Source organism: Lycium barbarum, chromosome 3 (genome assembly GCF_019175385.1).
Source record: "Lycium barbarum isolate Lr01 chromosome 3, ASM1917538v2, whole genome shotgun sequence".
Lineage (NCBI taxonomy): Eukaryota > Viridiplantae > Streptophyta > Magnoliopsida > Solanales > Solanaceae > Lycium > Lycium barbarum.
Window position 1 is genome coordinate 104,044,833 of NC_083339.1, and position 18,223 is coordinate 104,063,055.

An 18,223-nucleotide genomic window follows, 5' to 3' on the forward strand; every position below is an offset into this window, starting at 1 on the left:
TAACTCCAATATATATACATCTCCTACAATAAGGAGAAGATCAAGGAGTTAATTTTCTCCGTTTTATTTTCGGGATAAAGAAACTGCAGGTTTTGTCCCACATTCTCTTTTAAGAAACCAAAAAGTGGATATTGTTTAACTTAGCATATTTAAGTACAAAACAGGAAAAAGAAACATGAACTACTACTATTAATTTTATCGGACTTTAGAATGAAACTTCAGATAAGCCAATATGTCCACTTAAAATTACTTTTGCCCTGAGATTTCAACTGTTCACTGTGAGCTGGGGCTTGATTTTGAACCAACTACTTTACGCCATCTTCCATCATAATAGATGAATGAATCTAAAAATGTAGTAGCAGCAGATATCTTGTAACCTCACTCAATCCTACAGTGGGAACTCGAGTAGAAGCGCTGCAAGTGAGCAAAGAAACTTTTATGTGTTTGAGATGGGATCAAACACTCCATCATAAGATGGCAATAGTTGTGCTTCAGGCATCGCGCATTAACTAGACAAAAGGTATTAATACATTAAATTTGATCTCCAGCACTCTAGAGACCCCCTTTGACCGTCTATTTGGAGATAACGTTACAAATCCGGATTCTAAAATCCGTCCTACTATTTTGGATCTCAAATATACACCATTACAATGCAAATAATCAAGATTATCACAACCTAAGATTACCTTTTCTTCCACGTTAAAGTGCAAACTGAAAAATGATAAGCTGCCACCTTGAGGAATGATTCACTTTGGGAGGTATGATGAACAAAACAAATTCAGCTCCATAGAGTTTCATAATGTGTATGATGGAAGCATCAGTCATCAGAGCTATAATCACTGGATTCTTGCAGTATCTCCGGAGCAGCACAGCAGAATGACTCCTTGTCTTTGAGAAAAAGACAGCTCCCATCTGAGTTCCATTTCAGATCAATTACCGCAAATTGAGGCAGTGGAACATTTATGCAATAAGCACCTGAAGGTGTCCACATGTACAAGTGGGAGCTTCCAGTACATAAAACCAAACGTGGACATGTGGGATCCCACGCTGCAGCTCGGATGGGATCTTTTTGAACTAAGATGGCAGCTAGCTCAAGATGGTTTATGTCCCATATCCAGAGTACAGTGGGCATGCTATCATTGCGAGTGCAAATATATTGACTATCACTGCTCCATGACATGAGGCCTGCAATTAATTTTCGCATATGGTAGTTAACAAAAGAACTCACTTGTGGGCCTTGAGAGCAGTTTCTCTTTTCTTAAGGAGATTCAATAGATATGCTAACCAACCAAAACAAGCTTCTACTTGTGGATCATAGATCTATAATTCAGAAAGGTTCTGCATCAATCCTTGACAATAAAGCTACTAGGCTGCTACAGCTGTTTTTTGACAGAGATCAGATTCTCACCAAATAGACAGCTATAACAGTTTTCATTCAGAAATTAGAGCATTATCAAACTAATCACTCAACCCAATAAATGTTACTATAAACGTTTGAAATTGTCAAGAAAGAAAACAAGAAATTGGAACTGCATGGCCACTGAAAAGATGCTAAATGACAATATCTCCTATACAAATATCCAATCGTTCAACTTTATTAAACATTTTCCATATTTGGGGTGACATTCATAAATAAACCGGAACAATTAAGAGTAGGAAGACAAAAGATAGTGATGTTATTTCTCACTTAATAAAATATTTGAACCAAAGACTTACTGATTCCTTGCTTGGGATTTGGCTTATCTGCAGGAGGTTTCTGAGAGGGAAGATTGATAGGTATCTCCAAAACATTGTATCTGACTTGAATATGTACCTCCGAAGCATTATCTGCGAAAAGGGAAGAAATTGGTCTGAAAATCTTATATGTTCTCAACAAAAGGAAATACTTAAAATATAAAAGAAATCTTCAGTACATCCGCAACCAATTTGTCATTTCTGCCAGTGTGACGCTTTACAAAAGGACTACCTATCATTTTTTTTTGAAACTGGTACTATTGTTAAAGGACTACCTATCATACCTACGACAAGTTTGTCTGCAGCAGTTGATTGACATTTATTATTCTGGCAGATCAGTTCTAGCTTTGGTTTCTGGATACGCGTGTTTGGAAGTGATCTTAGAAGAGTCCATTTAAAAAAATTATTGTATTTGGATTGGGTAAGTAAACTCATGAAACAGTATCACTAAAGCCTTAAAACATTGTGTGAGTGTGTATGTATATAAATAAAGTTACGTACAGGAAGAATTAACTAAATGTCTTTTTGGCTATTAATCTTGTCTCTAAAAAAATCCGAAAAGTCAAAAATGGAAGGAAAAAAAAATGCTGCCTATTTAGACCGAAACAAAGAGGAAAGGTAAAACGGAGAAAGAAAAAGGAGGGACGGGCCTGCGAAGCCATAAGGTCCAACCTGCCGAGAAGCCAAAAAAATAGTTTGAAAATATGGGAACCTATATAAAAAATAAAAGTTGGAACTGTTTGGGAGTTATTCAAAACCAAGAAACCAAACATGGATTGGAAACCTAGCATCATTTTATTGGTTTTGGAAAGCAAACGGAGCTAAATGTAATTGGAGACGTGATGTCAAAATACAACCTGAATAAGTAAAAGAAAGACAACATATGTTGAAGGTGTCTTCAAATTGATAAGATTTATACAATACACCGGCAGAGAGTGCTAACGTTACAACAGCTTTTGCTTACATCACAAAGAATATAGTTGTACAATCCTTATAAGAAAAATTACAATTGTACAAAAGATAAGCTAATGTCGAGGTGCGCGAGAGCTGGCCCGGACACCACGGTTATTTAAAAAAAGAAAAAACTTAAGTTGTTAGAGAAGGAATACTTTTATTTATTTACTTTAAGTTTGCATCACATCTCCTCATGTTAAGGCATGACTCTTTTTCATGAACCAAGCATGTGGAAAACCTGTTATTGATGGATGATGGTAAGATTCAAACTTAGAATATATGTTTGTGCTAGTACCATATTGAATTATATTAGGTAACTACCTCATCCAAAAAACTTAAGCAGTTAGAGAGGAACACTTTTGTTTATTTATTTTAGGCCTATAACAAAAGCAAATACATTTTGCATTTTAATGTTTTACCCTCTAGAACTTATATTTAAATATATATTTTTGGGAAAAGGCATAAAATTCCCTGGTACTATATCAGATTTCCAGTTACACACACAAACTTCGCCCCCTCCCCCCCCCCCCCCCCCCCCCCCTGAACATTTTTGAAGTGGAATTTTGACCACCCCAAGTTCTGACATGGCAAAGAAATGGGATGGACCTTCTCTGGAGCGTGTTAAATATTTAAAATGACCAAAAAGAAAAAATTTCTTGTCCTTCCTTTCCCGCTCTCAAAGATTTTGTTTGGGTTGAAAAAATTCCTTCCCTTTGAGAAGATCCGACAATCCTTGCCATCAACTTCATGACCCACACCCGTCGGTAGCACCTCCATCTCTACCACCGCCGAGGAACTCCACCCTTTTTTTCTGGCAATTTTTTTTTCTTGATCATGATGAATCAATGTGTTAGTTGGAGAGCATCCAAATAAAGAACATGATTCACCAGCAAAACACAAGAAGCGATTCCCCCGGCGGTAGGAGAAACGTGAAACTAATTGTTCTGGAACAAGAATCTACCAACACCGTTGCTAATTACACCAACAGGGCTGCCGATCCAACAGCGACGAATCAACCATTACCTCCGGCGAAAACGGTTCAAATACTGACAAGTTTCAGATGCCATCCCCATTATCCTTATAAATCTCTGACCATTTCAGATTTCCTCTTCTGAAATGGAAATTAGTTTGATCGGAGAAAAAAAAAAGAAGCAAAAAGTCGTACAAAAAGCTTAGTGGTACTTCCATGACTGCTCTGTACTAGAAACAAATGCAAAAAGTGGTGCTTCATCTGTTGATATTCAGTGGCAGCACGATTTGGAAATGAAACTAGAAAGCCTTGGGATAAGTATATTGAAAACCGTAGGTATATTCAAGATATTCTAATAGAAAGCAGAAGCAAATGCGGATTATCTCCAGCAAATGCTATCCTCCAAATGGCAGTTTCAGAAACATGGTATCCTCCAAATTGGTCAAAGAGAAGCAAAAATCATATTCTGGAAAGAAAAAATTAAAAATTATGTGGAAACCATATGGCAGTGCGCGTGCTCTACAATGACAATTTAGATCTGATTTTAGTCTCTCAGGTTGGTCAAAATTACACTTCAAAAAAGTTAAGGGGGTAATAGGTCCCCTGCAAAGTTTGAGTGTGTAACTGGAAATCCAATCATAGTTCAGGATTTATTTTATGCCTTTTCCCTATATTTCCCCTAGAACTCTTTGGGATATCTTTGTTCCGATGCCTGCCTAAGGGGCTTCTGACCCTCATTCGATATCCCAATTTCACCACTGTTTGAAAACTGCAGCTAAACTAGCAAATAAAATTCAGTCATAGGATCCAAAGTTGCAATAATAGAATAGAACCAACTAGAAAAACTTGTTAAATATGCTGAATGTAAAATGTAAGCTTGGCATGTTTAGTTTGCTAATCTACTTTCATTAGCTCTTTGAAAGACAATACCACTGCTTCAAAAGGAATTGTCTCTGTTCATCACCTTATTAGAAAGTATAAGTCCAGACCAGGTTGATACAGTCATTGTGTTAATTTAATTTAGGTCGGAATTGGAAAATGTGTCATTAGCTTGACAGTGAAAGCTCAAAATCCCTAACGAGCACAAAAAAAATCAACGAACTGTAAAAAACTACTAATCGCTATTCGCTAAGAACTGGGAGAATAATTGGCCTAAGATGTTATGGAGAAAATAGGCAGCACCCAAAACAACTTGCTTTGGATGGGTGGCACCAAAAGAAACTTGTCTAATTCAACCTGCATTACTGAGAAGATTCTATTCACTTTGCAGCAGGTATTTTTTATGTGAAGATCCAATGGAAAACAGCAATCATTTTTTTAAAGATAATGGTGGTGTCTGCGCCAGCTTACGCCCACCTCGACTATTCCACCGGGTACCTGTTACCTCTCACCAGCATAAGTACCGGGTAACTCTGTCCACCAAGGCTTGGGCAAATGAGAAGAAATCACCAAGTATTTTTTGCTTCCGCTTGGATTTTGAACCTGAGACCTATGGTTCTCCTCTCACTTAATTGACCATTAGTCTACACCGCTAGGTGCAAATTCATTATCGATGGTAGATTTGGGCTTTCTTCATGAATATCTTTGGAGCTTTTGGGTGAAGCCCCAAGATGTGAGAAGTCTACTATCTTGTTGGCATGGACAAAGGATTGAGAAGAGTAAGAAGCAAGCATGGAAGACTACCCCATTATGAATTATGAGGGCTATATGGTTGGAGAGGATGGTAGGTGTTTCGAGGGAAGGATACAACACTCTTCTTTTGTAAGGCATAGATGTCTAGAATCTTTGTACAATGGTGTAGGTCTAATATGTCAGACAACCCAGCCTTGCTTTTGGAATTTTGGGATGCTATGATGTTGTTGTAATTATGTAGAGGAACCTGAAGCTCCCTTTTGTACTTCTATAGTACCTCCTTGGTACTATTTGTTACTCCATATGTTCTAGTTTATATGACACATTTTCCTTTTTAGTCTGTTCCAAAAAGAATGACATTTTTAAATTTGAAAACAATTAACTTTACACTTTCTATTTTACCCCTAATGAGAAGTTTTTATGACCACACAAATGTTATAGCATGTTTAAGGCCACAAGTTTCAAATGTTTTATAGCCACACAAATGCTATTGTATGTTCCAAACCACGTGATTTAAAAGTCTTCATTTCTTTCTTAAATTTTACGTTGATTCATACTATTACTATGTCACATAAATTGGAACACAGGGAGTAATTAAATCCCTAAGTTTATCAACAACAAAAGATCTCTAGCGAGCTTATCAAAACCACAATCTCCGGAGTGGACTACTAAGATTCCCTGTCCCCTCTCCCCTATATATAATAAAAATTAAAAGAAAACCACAATTTCCATTAGACCAACGAGTAAATGCATAAAGAAGTTATATAATGCTCTACTGACTTAACCAGGATTGTCAGAGGCAGCAAGGTGTGCACCATTTGAAATCAACTAAATGTGATGTGTCATTTCACTTGGTTGTTTCAGAAGAGTTTTGCGTCAGCGAATTTTACGACCTATAATTAGTGGTATTCTTAAATATTCCACAAGATTAGACCAACAAAAATCATGAAAATCTGCATTTGCACAAGAAAAATATATGCTTAACCTTTTAAGATAAAGACAATATAACCAAAAAAACTCTAGTGCTCACCACTGCTGTACTGGGCAAAATCATCACCCAGTGATAATTCTGACATATCGAGTTTCTCATCCACTTCCTAATATTAAAGAAGGAAGTTATTAAAATCATTATATAATGTCCTAAACAATGGAAAGAAACAAGAGACTGCGTACTTTGAAAACAGCAGCACAACAAGGACCTCTAACAGCAGATGGGTGCACAAATTCTGCAAACACTTTCCACGTCAGGTGATTCAAAACCCGTAACATCTGGTCATAGCTTCCCACTGCTAAAAACTGGCTGCAAGGTGACCATGAAACACTTTTTACTCCTAGTCCACTCTCGTATGCTTGATACTTAGCTAGACACCTTCCATCTGGAGAATAGATCAGAACCTAAACAAAACCGAACCACATAAAGTCCCTTGGAGATAAAGACAAAGAAATTATCACGAAACAGAACATTCAAGTCCTTTAATATTTCTCACATTAAAGATAATTTTACAAAACCATTTTACAGTGCTGAAGAAAATAGCAGTTTCAGATCATTTTTTAAAGGTTTTCTCCAGGAAACGAGGAAGGTACAACTCTATGAGAAGCTATAAACAGCTCATGGTGACTACCTTGTACTCAAGAGGAGAATCCCATATGACTATAGCACTGTCATCAGGAGACCACTGAACATCAGCCAAATCCAATGTATCAACAGCGAAAACACCCATTATTTCCCATGTATGGCAAGATAGCAGATTAACATAATCCTTGCAATCACGTCTGGTGCAAACAGCAGCAAACTTTCCATCCTTGGTAAATGATACCCCCTTAGACCCATGCTTTGGCCATTGGACATGTATGCATGCGGTGTTAACCAGTGACCAAACAGTTAACCGCAGCTGAAACTCAGATGTCGTGAGTATGTGACGACTGTCCGGACTCCACCTAGCATAAGCAACTCCTGCAGGACCTTCATCTATTTTACATGTCCACTCAGGTTGTGTCAAAGACCATGCTTGTATCATAGGTTTCTTGTAAAGACCACAAAGTATATATTCAGAATCAGGGGCCCATTCAATATATGTAATCTTGTCCAGACATGAAAACAGTTGCACCACCTGAAGACCCAAAATGGACATAAAATAACAGTGAGATCACAAACCTACCTCGCATATTTATTGAGTAAACAGCTCTTTTCTTTTGCATAACTATCACATTTTTCTAATCTGCTGCCTGATAAATTATTGACCTCTCAGCTGACATGACTTCCAAGCTATAACGTAGAACATGCTATCAGTTCTTTTGAGGCATCAAAGACAAACCTAGGGTGCAATCAAACTGGCAGTGTTTGATTTAAGGAGTATAACACTAAAAAATTAGTAGGCTCGAGCAGGAAGAAAACCAGCTTGATTAATGAGTTCAACACCACCAAATTCAACAAGAGAGTAATTTCAGCAATATCTTTTTTGTTTCCCAATAACTCATATATGCATATAGAATAATAGATACATATTAGGTTCTAGGTTGCCGGAGAAGGCAGACTTGCTTCAATTTACGAAACGTGGATTAGGAGATGATGACCAGTGACCTAGAGAAAACACATTCATCTCAATATCATACTATTTTGTCCATAAACTTAAGATGAATTCCATTTCTTTTTCATTTATTTTCTCCATAAATTCTCATTTCGGGGAAACAACATTAAATTATCCAAGGAAGATTGACCTAATATTTTTAACATACTGAATAATCTAATGAACCAAAGGGAAAGCGTTAACGAAATTGCTTTTCTTCGCTGTCTTCTTTAGTACTAATACAACATCTCATGTGCTTCACCTCCCTTCTGCTTATTCACGCATAACGAGCAGTTTTTCATTGATATCACACATCTAGAGACAATAAAACCATTTGCTTTTAGTTGTGTCAATGCCAAATGTTAAAAGACACAGAATGGGGTGTGTATAAAGAGAGATCCCAAACAGAAACAACCACTTTTATTTATGTTATACATTTTTTTGTGCAATCAGTTTGTTGAGTGAACGTATTCCATATATATAAAATAAATGAGCTAGAACATGAAGGGGAGCCTTCGAGCAACGGTAGCGTTGTCTCCGTGTGACCTATAGGTCACAGGTTCGAGCCGTGGAAGCAGCCGGCCACTAATGCTTGCATTAAGGTAGGCTGTCTACATCACACCCCTTGGGGTGCAGCCCTTCCCCGTCCCTACTAACGCGGGATGCTTTGTGCACTGGGCTGCCCTTTAAATAAGCTAGAACGTCCTATCTCTAACAACTTTAGTTTTCAGATGAACATGATGATAAAGTCAAATCGAGCCGTGGAAACCTAAGTTGCGCGGACTCTTCATTTTTGATGCCGCACCCGTCTCGACATGGGACGGGTGCGGGTGTGGGATACGGTCAACCAACTTCGGATACTTTGACCGGAGACCATGGACAAATTTTGGAGTAAAATTGAGATTTTGATTTCTCAAAATGAAAGATAAAACAGATTTAAGATATAGTGGCATGCCTTCAATATTATAGTCCTTTGGTCTCCTATTCGTTGCTTCATGTTTCACGCAAAACAGAGAGAAACCAAGAAATCAAGGGGTCGTTCCCTTTATAGGGCTATTTTTATAATTTTGGATTTTCTTAGCCGAATCCCCACACCCATATCCATAGCTAGATCCACACCCCTGAATCTTATTAGATTTTGCCGAATCCGACACTTGATTCCGTACCCGTATCAGATACCCACACCCGAGTCTGAGCAACTTAGGTGGAAACAGCCTCTTGCAGAAATGCATGTAAGGCTGCTTACAATAGACTCTTGTGGTCCGGCACTTCCCGTACCCTGCGCATAGTGGGAGCCTAGTGCACCGGGCTGCCATATGATGATAAAGTCAAATTCTGGACTTTATTATTATTAGATTAAAATGCTGCAGTTGTCTAGGATATTTTTGAAGAACATAATAAACAGGTTTGAACTGCCATTGCTCCTGCAATACCCAATTTCGTGGAATTTTTAAGTCACTATAAACAACGACTTCAAAATTAACATTCAGTTATGTAAATATTCACTGAACATAACAAAAGAAAAAAAGGAAAATTGAAAAGACCTTAAGTGAGAGAACGTCACGAATCACAAGGCGATAATCGACAGCAACGGCAAGAAAGCGAGCATTGGGTGAGAAAGCATAAGAGCCAGTAAGCTTATAAGCTTCTGTAAACTCCATTTAGAGGTCAACTTACTATTGCATTCAGTTATAAAGGAAACCCACTTCTACTAGACACCCACATTGCTTGATTTATCTACAAACAGATTTCAATTTCAGGTGAATGGATCTGTTGGAGAATGTTGTTGTTGGTGGATCTCTTGAGTTGGGAACTGTAACAAAGTGCGGAGACTGAAAAATAAAAAGGAGTTGAATAATAAATTTTCAAATGTGACACCTTAAAATTTGTACCCCAACTGTGTCAAAGGTTCGACTCTGAGCTTGGACCGGGTTTACTTCCAACTCCCTTTTTAGCTTTTGGGATAATTTTAGACCTTGCCTGCGATTAATGGAAAGTCTTCATTTAGGATTCAGTAATTTCATTTATTTTTTAAGTTGGAATCTTAGAGCCTATTTTGCATAGCGTTAAAAACGGCTTATTTGGAGAAGTATTTTTTTTTAAAGTGTTTTTCAGAAAAGTATTTTTGGTAAGAAGTAATTTTTGTTTGGCTAATTTATTTGAAAAGTGTTGTTGACTGCTTTTAATAAACAGATTGTGTTTGACTAATCTTCTTAAAAAAATGCTTTTAAGTATCAAATTACGAAAAAGGACAAGTATCGATGAATGTTTACTATCAAGATTGTTTTACGGAGAAAAATTATTTTGGATATCTATCATGAAAGACTTTAATTAAGTTCAAAATATAATATCATCAGATGATTTAAATATATTAAAATAATACCACCAAAATAAATTCAAAATCATTCCACATATTAAAATTCAACAGAAAAATAAGTATAATCCTTCATCACAAAGATTCTCAATGATTTCATCACTAATTGATTAATGAGACATATACTTGGTAATATGTATTTATAGTAGGGATATTTTTGTCTTGAAGAAAATTAATTTCTGCTTCTGCTTTTTTCGAGAAGCACAAATTTTCTGCTTCTCCCCAACCGTAGAAAAACTGCTTCTGCTTCTACTTAAAAGCAGTTTTACTAAGAGCATTGTCACACCCGACGAGGGGCATGATGGGCACCCGGCCCTATCGACCGAGTACCACCTGGCGTATACTGACATAATCTCAGAACAACTATCCTGGCTTGTAATGTGATCTCACTGTAACACATGAAGACACCTGCACGCAGAAAAGGCCCAATACAACAGAAGACATATGCATGGCCAAATATTTTCATATATGTATATTCACTAGCCGACGAGGCTGCCACAAGAGCGTCATAATCAAACGAAGGCCGACGAGGCCGGACATGACATCTACATTCATCATACTGTCTATGAGCCTTTAGGAGTACGTATACATGACATACTAGACGGGATAGGGCCCCGTCGTACCAAAAAGATACATACATATACATAACAAGTGAACATAGTATATACCAAAAGAGCAAGCCCGATACAATGGTAATTGCTGACGATCCGCTGAAGCTGATAGTCCTACTGTAGAGGTCCTCCGCTCTGTCTGTCAGGACCTGCAGCACAGCGTCCCGTAGGATGGGACGTCAGTACGGATAAAAGTACTGAGTATGTAAGGCCCGAAATAATAACATAAATAAGACATAAATATAAAAGGATAGAAGTAACCTGAGCCATCTAAGGACGTGCAATATGCAATGCGTGAGTTTAAAAAAATCATATGCAAGTATATACATATAGTAAATCATCATCGTGTCATTATCATATCATCATCATCCCGCCTCTGAGGTATCCCGCGTCTGGGGTAACATCATAACATGCCCACTGCAGTGGTGTACATATCTATGTGTATGCCCGGCCGACTGTAGTGCGGCGCGGTGTAGTAAAATAGTGAATATATATATATATATATTGCATGAGGAGCCAATGAACTAACATTGGGCCTTTTGGAGTGACGTAAGGTCGGTAACCTCCGAATGAATTATGAAATTTCGTATCGAACTCAAAGAAATAACTTAATGATGATAAACATGATAATATTTCAAGAGTCAATCACATAATTAAAGCATTCAAATTTGAAGTCCAAAGCATAGGAATGGAGTGAATTGTTATGAAATGCTCGTGTTCATGAGGGAAACGAACACCTTTACCTTACTTGTTGAGTTGTGTCACCTTGATCGAATCCTTATTCCAATGCTCGCTATTTCCCCGAACCTATATTGAAAGACTAGATGATGAAAGCCCGTGCTAGCACGGGCCCAACAAAAAAAATAGTACCACACTTTTCTTTTTAGTCTGTCTAAAAAAGAATGATATATTTTTATGTTTAGAAGTCATTTAACTTGAAACATCCCCTTTTACCTTTAATGAAATGATTTAAATCCACACAAATATCTATGACTTGTTTTAGACCACAAGTTTCAAAGATCTTTTTTTTTTTTTTTTAAACTTCATGCCTAGTCAAACTATGTCACATAAATTAGGACAGAGAGAGTACTTTTTAGTAATATAATTATGGAATTTTTATTATAGAAAGTATTATAATTCAATTAATTGAAAATATCAATAAATTATTTTACTTAGTCCGCTTCTTTTATATATGACTTTCCTGGGTTGGTTCTCCAATTGAAAGATTTGAAATACACCTTCTCCCACCGAGTTTCATGCCATCATCTCTTTCTCCTCAACAACACTGAAAAGCGCTTTCATGCGTTAGCATTTGTTGTAGTCTTAAATTTTTAAGTATAGACCAACTTCATCATTTTAAGAACATACGTGTATACGTTTCTTCTTGACCATTTATATTTCGTCTTCTTGATGTCATTCCTCATTATTTGTGTGAGACGTATGTGTCTAAAATTAGTGCATTTTTATCCTTACCTAAAGGTATAAGTTTTAAATCTTTTGGTTTTATGACTTCTTTAGCGATTTTTGTATTCAATTTAAATCGTTATTTTTTTTTTTGCCTGAATTTCTCTTCTTTAAATTTTCTCTAAGTGTACCTTTACCATTTTCTGAACTTATTATCATTATTTAAATGTCCTTTTTTTTTATAGAAAATATTATAATTCAATTAATTGAAAATATCATTAAATTATTTTACTTAGTCCGCTTCTTCCATATATGACTTTCCTGGTTTGGTTCTCCAATTGAAAGATTTGAAATACACCTTCTCCTATCGAGTTTCATGCCATCATCTCTTTCTATTCAACAATACTGAAAAGCGCTTTCATGCGTTAGCATCTATTGTAGTCTTAAATTTTTAAGTATAGACCAACTTCATCATTTTAAGAAAATATGTGTATATATTTCTTGACCGTTTATATTTCGTCTTCTTGATGTTATTCCTCATTATTTGTGCGAGACGTATGTGTAGTGCATTTTTATCCTTACCCAAAGGTAGAAGTTTTAAATCTTTTGGTTTTATGACTTCTTTAGCAGTTTTTGTGTTCAATTTAAATCGTTATTTCTTTTTTCCCGAATTTCTCTTCTTTAAATTTTATCTAAGCGTACTTTTACCATTTTTTGGACTTATTATCATTATTTAAATGTCCTTTTTTTTTTTTTTTGCAATTGTCTCCTACTTCACGTGGACCCCACCTTCATTTTTTTTAATTAACTCTTCTAGAAGAGTGGGTGGACGACGATTCCATGCCCAATCCACTCCTCTAATATTTTAATAATATGTCCTTAGTTATAGCCTATCATGTTTGTATATCAACATATATGAGTTGCATATCGAAGGGTGATTCGGGTTATGGGGATTTGGGCAGCATTTCTCCTATATCATCTATTTCCTCCAAATTCCAAAACAACTCCCAAACATCATTAACAACATCAACAATAACATAGCCCAGAGATTACATTTAAACTGGACTCAAATCCATCCAAGACTTACTTTCAAATTCAACCCATAACCAACAACTACAACACTACACTTTATGACTTTTTCTCCATAACTCTTTTGCACTTATAAGATTTGTTTAACCTTCAAATCAACTCAACATAAGAAACAAGATGAAGAACATACCTTATACTTGAAGAACTTCAACTCACACAACTTGTTTCAAGATCAAGTTCATCACAACTCCAAGTACAAGCAAGAACAATCACCTTTTACAAACTAGTTGCGGATTTGAAGCTTGATCTTCTCTTGTGACGGCTTGGAATATCCTTGCTAGCTTGCAACTTGAGATCTCGCCTCCTTTGCTTCGTTCCACAACTAATTACAATACTATGATGTTGCCACAAACTTCCCGAGCTAATTAGCATATAAATTTGGAGTGACTAATAACTAAGTAAGATATCTTGGAGGAAGTACATGGAGGTATATAGAGGTGTTGGATAATGATGAAAATGAGGTGGGATGGAGTTTTTATATCCCCATAGGTTGGTTCCACCTCGACGGACCGTCGAGTTGCTTGTCGGGTCGTCGAGTTGCACCGCCGAGTTGCACCGCCGAGTTGCCCCGAACCGTCAAAATGCACTGCTCGAGTAGTCTGTCTTGAAACGCTCATAACTTCCTACTCCGATGTCATATCGACGAACGGTTTGTTGCATTGAAAACTAGACTCATTGAACTTCAATTTACACAGGTTATGAGTTCCATAACTCCTCATATTCTAGGAGATACATCTCCTTCCAGTTGGACTAAAAATCCTGTTTGGAATTCTACCAAGTTTTCCCAAAGTTTCGACAAACTTAATTCCTTCGATTCGCTTGATCGCGAAACCTTTAAACACTTGCTTAGAACTTGTTAAAAGTCTCCCTTAACTTTATAAGGGTTCCATGATCTCTGCGGCTTACATTACTTTACTTACGACGCAAACGATGCGAAAATTTTCGAGGTGTAACAAGCATGTTGGCCTAGCAGTTTTGAGGCTAAAAGCATTTTTTTATATAAAAAAAAACACTTTTTTTTCTGGATATTTGAGGTGTTTGGCCATTGATTAAAACTGCTTTTAAGTAGAAAGAGAAGCAGTTTTTCTGCGGTTGGGGAGAAGCAGAAAAATTCTGCTTCTTGAAAAAAGCAGAAGGAGAAGCAGAAAATTATTTTTCTCAATACAAAGATATCCCTACCTTAAATATATATTTACCAAGTATATCCGCCATTAATCCATAAATTTCTAATAATAATTCTTTGTGTTGAATTTAAATTAGTGGAATGATTTTGAATTTTATTTTGGTTGTAGTTTTCCGGTATATTAAATCATCGTGTTGATATTATATCAATTTTTAATATTTATTTATTTTTTATTTATTTATTTATCTATTATATTAATTGAAAATCATAATATGTACTTTTAAATTTTAATTAAATAAAAGGAAGAAAATTTCATAATAGATATTCAGAGTAGTTTTTCTCTATCAAATAATCTTGACAGTAATCGTTCATTGATACTTGCCCTTTTTCGTAATTTGACACACAAAAGCATTTTTTTAAGAAGACTAGTTAAATACAATCTGCTTATTAAAAACGGTCCAAAGCACTTTTCAAATAAATTAGCCAAACACAAACTGCTTCTCAACAGAACTTTTAAAAAAAGCACTTATCAAATTAAGCAGTTTTTAGCCTCTAGGCCAAACAGGCTCTAATTGGCCAAACACCTCAAGTATAAAAAAAAAAGATTTTTTTCTAATGCTTTTGGCCTCAAAACTGCTAGGCCAAACAAGCTCTAAGTGATTCAGAACTTACCTATTAAATTCATTTATTTTTTAATATTACTTCGCTTAATCGGTCTGAATAGATCTCAATGATTAAAATCATAATCTTTTTTCTTATAAAATCCTTTGGGTGCGCTATGGGTAAACCCCGATTCTAGTGTAATAGAGCGCAAACTACACATGAAATATAAACTACACTAGACAAGCCCCGTGCAACAAGCTCAGACTGAAAAGGTTATTGGTGAGGGAATACAATATCTTATATTTAGATGGGTATTCAGAATATAGACATCTAAATCTCAGTACAGATTTAATATTCAGATGTAATTTAGATTCAGAGATCTTCATCTTAATTAAATAAACGAGGTCTTAGAGACCTCGCTCCACATTTATCTTCATCACAGTAAATTATTTGGTTTATAATATTATGGTGACTTTTTTTTTTATTTCAAATTTTTCATTACAATTATTTAATTTATTTATAATTAATGCAACGTAATTATAATTTGACAAAATTTCCCTTCCGATATTATACTTCTGTAAATTAATCTAAAACACTAGGGTTCAACCTACAAATAATTATTTAATCCTACTTAAGTTGGAGTTTTCTATGGAAAAGGAAAAAATTATATGCTTAAAGAATTTTCATAATCAAGACAGGAAAAGGAGAATGAGTGGGACATACTCGAGTTAATTATTTCTTTTAGGAGAGATTTCCATCCCCCTTCTTTAGTGCGTGTTTGTTCTATAAGATTTTGTTATCGTTCTCGCTGAAGGAACCAACCATTACAGATTCCAACTCCAAGCATCATTGCTTCTTCTTCCCGCTTCACATGGTATCCATCAAATTATTATCTCTTCTAGCACTACGGAGACCAAGAAAATTGATCTCTCAATGAGGGTGACAAAACACGAAGAAGCAAATATTATTATAGAACCGAGAAGGCTCTACTTGGGAACAACTTGAAAAACATAATCATCGTCAAAAAAATTCTCGGTGGAGTTTCTGATAACAATCTTAAAAGAGTTGTGATTAGGGATAGTTGTTCTTATTATCTAGATCACCATCTGATAAAAATTGGTTACTTGAAAGAAAAATAAGAAAATAATGCGAAAGCGAAAAGTACGAAGATTAAAGGCTAGAAAAATAAGATAGGAGAAATTCGAGAAATAAATCTCCAAATCTCAAAATTAATTGCTAATAATACTAATTAATTGTAGTAAAACCTATTAGTAGATTAGCACTAATCATGTTTACTAGCAGATTCAATTCAAGAACTTAGATAAAAGTGATCTAACTAGACCTCTATAATTTTATTGATCATGCCACATAGTTCAACTAGATCAATTCATTGACCTTTGATATTGACTGAGTTCGTCATGCCACTAAACTTGTTGCATGTGCTAGAACTTTAAGATGCACTGTCTAGTGTGAAACCCAAATATACGCATTTGTTCAAGCGAAGAAGGGTTTCGAACCTCCAAATTGTAGTCATTGATTAATGAATCGAAATGAAAGGTGATAACTCCCAAAGTAGTTCAAATGAGCTTGGAGCCTACTTTTTATGTATAAAGAGTTAGGAATGCACTGAAAGTACGTGAAATTGAAGTTCAATGCCACATTAAGCAAAGCCGACCAAAGGTTGATTGGCCGTATTTATAAATAGTATTAGCTATTATAGCCATATCTGTAATTAGTGTCGGCTACTATAAATAGCAACTTTCAAGATTTTCTTGTTTAGCTACTATTTGGATGAATATATGATGATACTCTTTTGGTGAATGTGTCTCCTTAGTTGAACCTCTATTGGATTCATCCCTATGAGTTCATTATTTTTCCCTCTTAGATTATTTTTAATAATTGAATACTAGTTTAATTATTAATTTATTTTTTATTTTTTATTGTAGAGTCCTAAAAATTTCTACTTTTGATTTGAGTCAATTTTAAACTTAAAATTTATTATTTGAGATGAACTTAAGGTGTACGCAACCCACATGTAACATCCCGTAAATCCGAATTAGGTATAAATGTATGAATCTAGTATAAAGGTGATATTTTAGCTATACGAATCTATTTGGGATGAACTCGGGTGATAAACAGTCGTTTTGAAGTCAAACCAAAAAGTGAAGTTCTTAAGGCCTTCTAAATTTGTCTAAGTCTAGGACAGTCTGTACTTATGTCCTGTTTTCGGGCACTTGCGTTAGGAATTTGTGAAAACTTCCTCTTGAAAGTTGTAGCTCTTTGAAATACCTTTCCAACGGTATATTATGGGGGTCAAGGGGACATCTGTATAAAAAGTTATGACCATTTTACTGAAGGGTTACAGAGCAGTCCGTTCACTGGTCATGTTATACGAACTACTTATACGGCCCATATAATTTTATACGGACCGTATAAGTCGTCCGTACTTCATGACGCTCCGAATCGACGTTCTGTTCAGCCATGATGAAATATGGTCATATTATACGGACCGTATAACTTTATACGGACTGTATAATACGTCCATATAACTTCCGCCTCACTTTTGTATAAATTCAAGCCTTGAGTTCTTTTATTTCATTATTCACAATTCCAAGCCCTAGCAATAATCCAAAACATCAAGGTAAGTTAATCCAAACCCTTCCCACTCAATTCTAACATATATTCTAATAATCTAAGCAAGAAATTATTGTTCCTAATTTAGGGTTTTCAAGAAAACCCATCTCAAGGTTCAAGAATCAAGATTTAGGATATCTTCTCCAAAACTCAAGTCTTTAATTCAAGTTTTGGAGCAATTAAGGTATGTAGAACTTCCATCCACATGTGGGAATCTCTACGTTCTTCCCCATGCTCCGTTTCTTGATATTCATGAAGTTTAAATCCTAGGGCATTAAACCCAACATATTGGTAGCCCGTATTTATGTATTTATGTACATGAATTTTGTATCTATATTCGTTATTGTATTCCTAATATTCCATTACGGTTATTAGGAGCCCTAGCTTAATCCAGGAATCATGAATTCTTCCTCATGTGTTCTCATTATGTTTATATGAAACTTTATATTGTTATTACTCATGAATCAAGAACATATTTGCAAGAATTTGACAACTTATCTCAAGAAACCATATTACAAGATATTTCAT

General features: G+C 35.6%; 1 protein-coding gene across 1 annotated transcript; it reads right to left on the reverse strand.

Moving 5' to 3' along the window:
• Positions 1 to 470: 470 nt before the first annotated feature.
• LOC132631673 (uncharacterized) lies at positions 471 to 9,816 on the reverse strand. The gene is made up of 6 exons (XM_060347341.1): positions 9,402 to 9,816; positions 6,913 to 7,401; positions 6,464 to 6,685; positions 6,321 to 6,387; positions 1,717 to 1,827; positions 471 to 1,185 (listed from the first exon to the last, which is right to left on the reverse strand). Exons 1-6 carry the CDS (start codon positions 9,516 to 9,518, stop codon positions 818 to 820), a joined length of 1,374 nt encoding a protein of 457 aa, XP_060203324.1. The 5' UTR covers positions 9,519 to 9,816; the 3' UTR covers positions 471 to 817.
• Positions 9,817 to 18,223: the final 8,407 nt, after the last annotated feature.

Excerpts from the sequence above, each read along its gene's own strand:
- LOC132631673 (XM_060347341.1), bottom strand. The coding sequence starts at position 9,518 with ATGGAGTTTACAGAAGCTTATAAGCTTACTGGCTCTTATGCTTTCTCA. Across the intron at positions 7,402-9,401 it reads GTGACGTTCTCTCACTTAAG|GTGGTGCAACTGTTTTCATG; the intron begins GTCTTTTCAATT and ends TTGGGTCTTCAG. Across the intron at positions 6,388-6,463 it reads GTTGTGCTGCTGTTTTCAAA|GAAGTGGATGAGAAACTCGA; the intron begins GTACGCAGTCTC and ends CTTTAATATTAG.